General features: G+C 59.1%; 1 protein-coding gene across 4 annotated transcripts in view; it reads left to right on the forward strand.

The window, feature by feature from the left end:
* The first annotated feature begins 245 nt into the window (after positions 1–245).
* Positions 246–2,762, forward strand: part of KLK4 (kallikrein related peptidase 4) — a 4,281-nt gene continuing 1,764 nt past the window's right edge. The window contains exons 1-4 of one of the 4 annotated variants that reach the window (XM_025849747.2): positions 246–306; positions 1,650–1,812; positions 2,247–2,497; positions 2,584–2,720. In XM_025849747.2, the coding sequence (XP_025705532.1) occupies positions 246–306; positions 1,650–1,812; positions 2,247–2,497; positions 2,584–2,720 (612 nt within the window). Of the gene's footprint in view, positions 307–506; positions 738–1,512; positions 1,813–1,925; positions 2,045–2,246; positions 2,498–2,583; positions 2,721–2,762 lie in introns of those variants that run through there. The other 3 variants (XM_073886471.1, XM_073886470.1, XM_073886472.1) reach the window with 3 other exon arrangements.

Here is a 2,762-nt window from a genome sequence, read left to right on the forward strand (position 1 = left end):
TCTCTCTCTTTCCACTTCTCTCTCCCTCTCCCTTTATCTCTCCCTCTAAATCTCTCTAGGTTCTGGGGCTCTGGGCGAGGATCTCAGACCTACGATGTGTGTGTTGGGGGGCAGGGGTGGCATAGGTCCTTGTCTGACCAATAATATCCTAGGGGTACAGGAAGAGAGGGAGACAGAGATGGAGGGAGAGATTTGAGCTCTAGGTCCCCCCAGACTCATCACCCTTGTGTGCAGGTGCTGACATCATGACCACAGCAGGAAACCCCTGGGGCTGTTTCCTGGGGTACCTCATCCTTGGTGTCACAGGTATCTGAGTGTGTGTGTGTGTGTGTGTGTGTGTGTGTGACTGTCTGTGCCTTGGGGCACAGTGTTTGTTCCTGTGCAGGCATGACTCAGTGTCCTCCTAGGTATGACTAAAGCGGCCTATGTGACAGTACCACGTGACCGTGCTCTCCGGTTACACACACGTGATTCCTTGTATCATAGGGAGTTTGTGTGTGTGCTGCCGATGCATTGTGTGTGTGTGGCTTTGCACACCTCTGTGTGTGACACATTGTGATGAGCTGTGTGCTCGAACCGGTGAGAGGCGGTGCGTTACTGGGAGAAGGATTCCGACGGTCTGTGCCTGTAAATATCGCGTGGAGTGACAACGGCGGCGGATGATGCTGTGAGGACGTGGGAAGCCCAGGGTGCCGCTAACAGGGAGATTGTGCTTCTGGAGGAGTCACCCATTTCGGGTAATATGTGCCTGCTTCCTGAGTCTCTGATCCACGGACCCCCAGAGACCCACGTCACGGGGCGACGTGATGGGGTTTCTCTGCGAGCCGGCTTGTTGCTGGTGCCACTGTGGAGGAGGCTGAGCCGGGGAAGGCGGGCCACTGAAGGCCACAAAGAGCGACACTGTTTCTTTGAGCGTCTGGCTGTGTCACCCTTGTCTCTGCACCCTGTTTGAGGGTTTCTGCCTGTTCTGGGCGACTGTGGCCCGGGTAGTACACGAGCCTGGCGTGGTGCGTGCGTGCGTGCGTGCGTGTGTGTGTGTGTGTGTGTGTGTGTTGAGGGAGGGAGGGGGGGAAGGGAGGGAGGAAGAGACAGACGGAGAGAGATAGTAAATGGATCTTGGAGATGGGTGTGGCTGGCTCAAAGCTGCAACTCCCCTCTCGACAAGAGACCCCTTTCCTCTACTCTGATCTCCGCTTCCCGACTCCCATCCCACCCCAAGAAACCTGATCTGGTCCATAAAAGGGACCCCGCCCTCAGGAGGCCTGGTCCCACCTCCCGAGCCTAACTTGGCATTCATGACTCCGCCCCTAGGAGCCCCGACTCTGCCCTCAGGATCCCTGACTCCACCCATGAGGCCCTGGTCACGCCTTTGCACCATAGCCTCCCCTGAAGCACTGGTCACGCCCCCTGCGCCGTGAACCCCCTCAGACCCCGCCCTCAGGAGCCCTAGTCCTGCTTTTTGAGCCTGCCCCCCAACCTAGCCCACGCCCCTGCACCGATCCCTGCCCTTAGGAGCCCTGGTTCCACCCAGAGACCATCCCCAGACCTGACTACACCCTGGAAGCCCTAACCACGCCCTTAGTGCGTGGCCACGCCCCCAGGAGCCTTGTTCCACCCCGAGCCCGCCCCTAGCCCTGATCCGCCCTCAGGATCCTTGGCCTCGGGTGGCGGAGGCCACATCATCAACGGCGAGGACTGCAGCCCGCACTCGCAGCCTTGGCAGGCGGCACTATTCACGGAAAACGAATTCTTCTGCGGGGGCGTTCTGGTGCATCCACAGTGGGTGCTGTCAGCGGCACACTGTTTCCAGGAGTGAGTGCTGGGCGGGGTGGGGTGGAGGCGGGTCCTGGGGCAGGGTCGGGGGGGGGGCGGAAACACGGGACCTGGATGTACTGTTAGCTGGGGGAAGGGGCCTAATATCTGGCTCCGCCTCCGTGCTAAGAGTGGAAACCTCTGTGAGGCGAGACTCTGCGAGGGAAGTGGGGGCTGTTGCTTTGGAAAGACAGCCCTGGGTCGAAATCCCATCTCAGTTGCTGAGTCACTGGTGGGTTAAGACAAATTCTTGTTGCTGGATTATTGATTGTGTGAATGAGGATTTGAGATCATGGCTGGGTAGCTCTTAGCGCCGTGCTTAGCGAGGAGGATGGGGTTGGGGAAAATGGGTGGAGATGGGGTTGTGCCTGAGGGTGACAATGGAGATAGCGGTGGAGTTGCCACAAAACTAACCCGTCCCCCGTGGCCCTCAGCTCCTACACAATCGGGCTGGGACTGCACAGTCTTGAGGCCAACCAAGAGCCAGGCAGCCGGATGATGGAGGCCACCTTCTCCATACAGCACCCAGAGTACAACAAACCCTTTATCGCCAACGACCTCATGCTCATCAAGTTGAAAGAATCGGTGTCCGGGTCTGACACCATCCAGAACATCAGCATTGCCTCCCAGTGCCCAACCGCTGGGGATTCTTGCCTCGTTTCTGGCTGGGGTCAGCTGACTGATGGTGAGCTCCTGAGTGTGAGTACGTCCGCCCTCCCTGAAGGGTTCTCCTCCCAGCCAGAGGGGACTGACCCAGACTCTGCGTCGCAGGCAGGCAGCCCCAAGTGCTCCAGTGCGTGAACATCTCGGTGGTGCCCGAGGAGATCTGCAATGCCTTCTATGCCCCCGTGTACCACCACAGCATGTTCTGTGCTGGCGGAGGACAGGGCCGGAAGGACTCCTGCAACGTGAGAGATGGGGGAGGAGAGAGGGAGGGGGGAGGAGACGGC

Source organism: Callorhinus ursinus, unplaced genomic scaffold (genome assembly GCF_003265705.2).
Source record: "Callorhinus ursinus isolate GAN/ISIS: 27379988/994484 unplaced genomic scaffold, GSC_fseal_2.0 scaffold71, whole genome shotgun sequence".
Taxonomy (NCBI): Eukaryota; Metazoa; Chordata; class Mammalia; order Carnivora; family Otariidae; genus Callorhinus; species Callorhinus ursinus.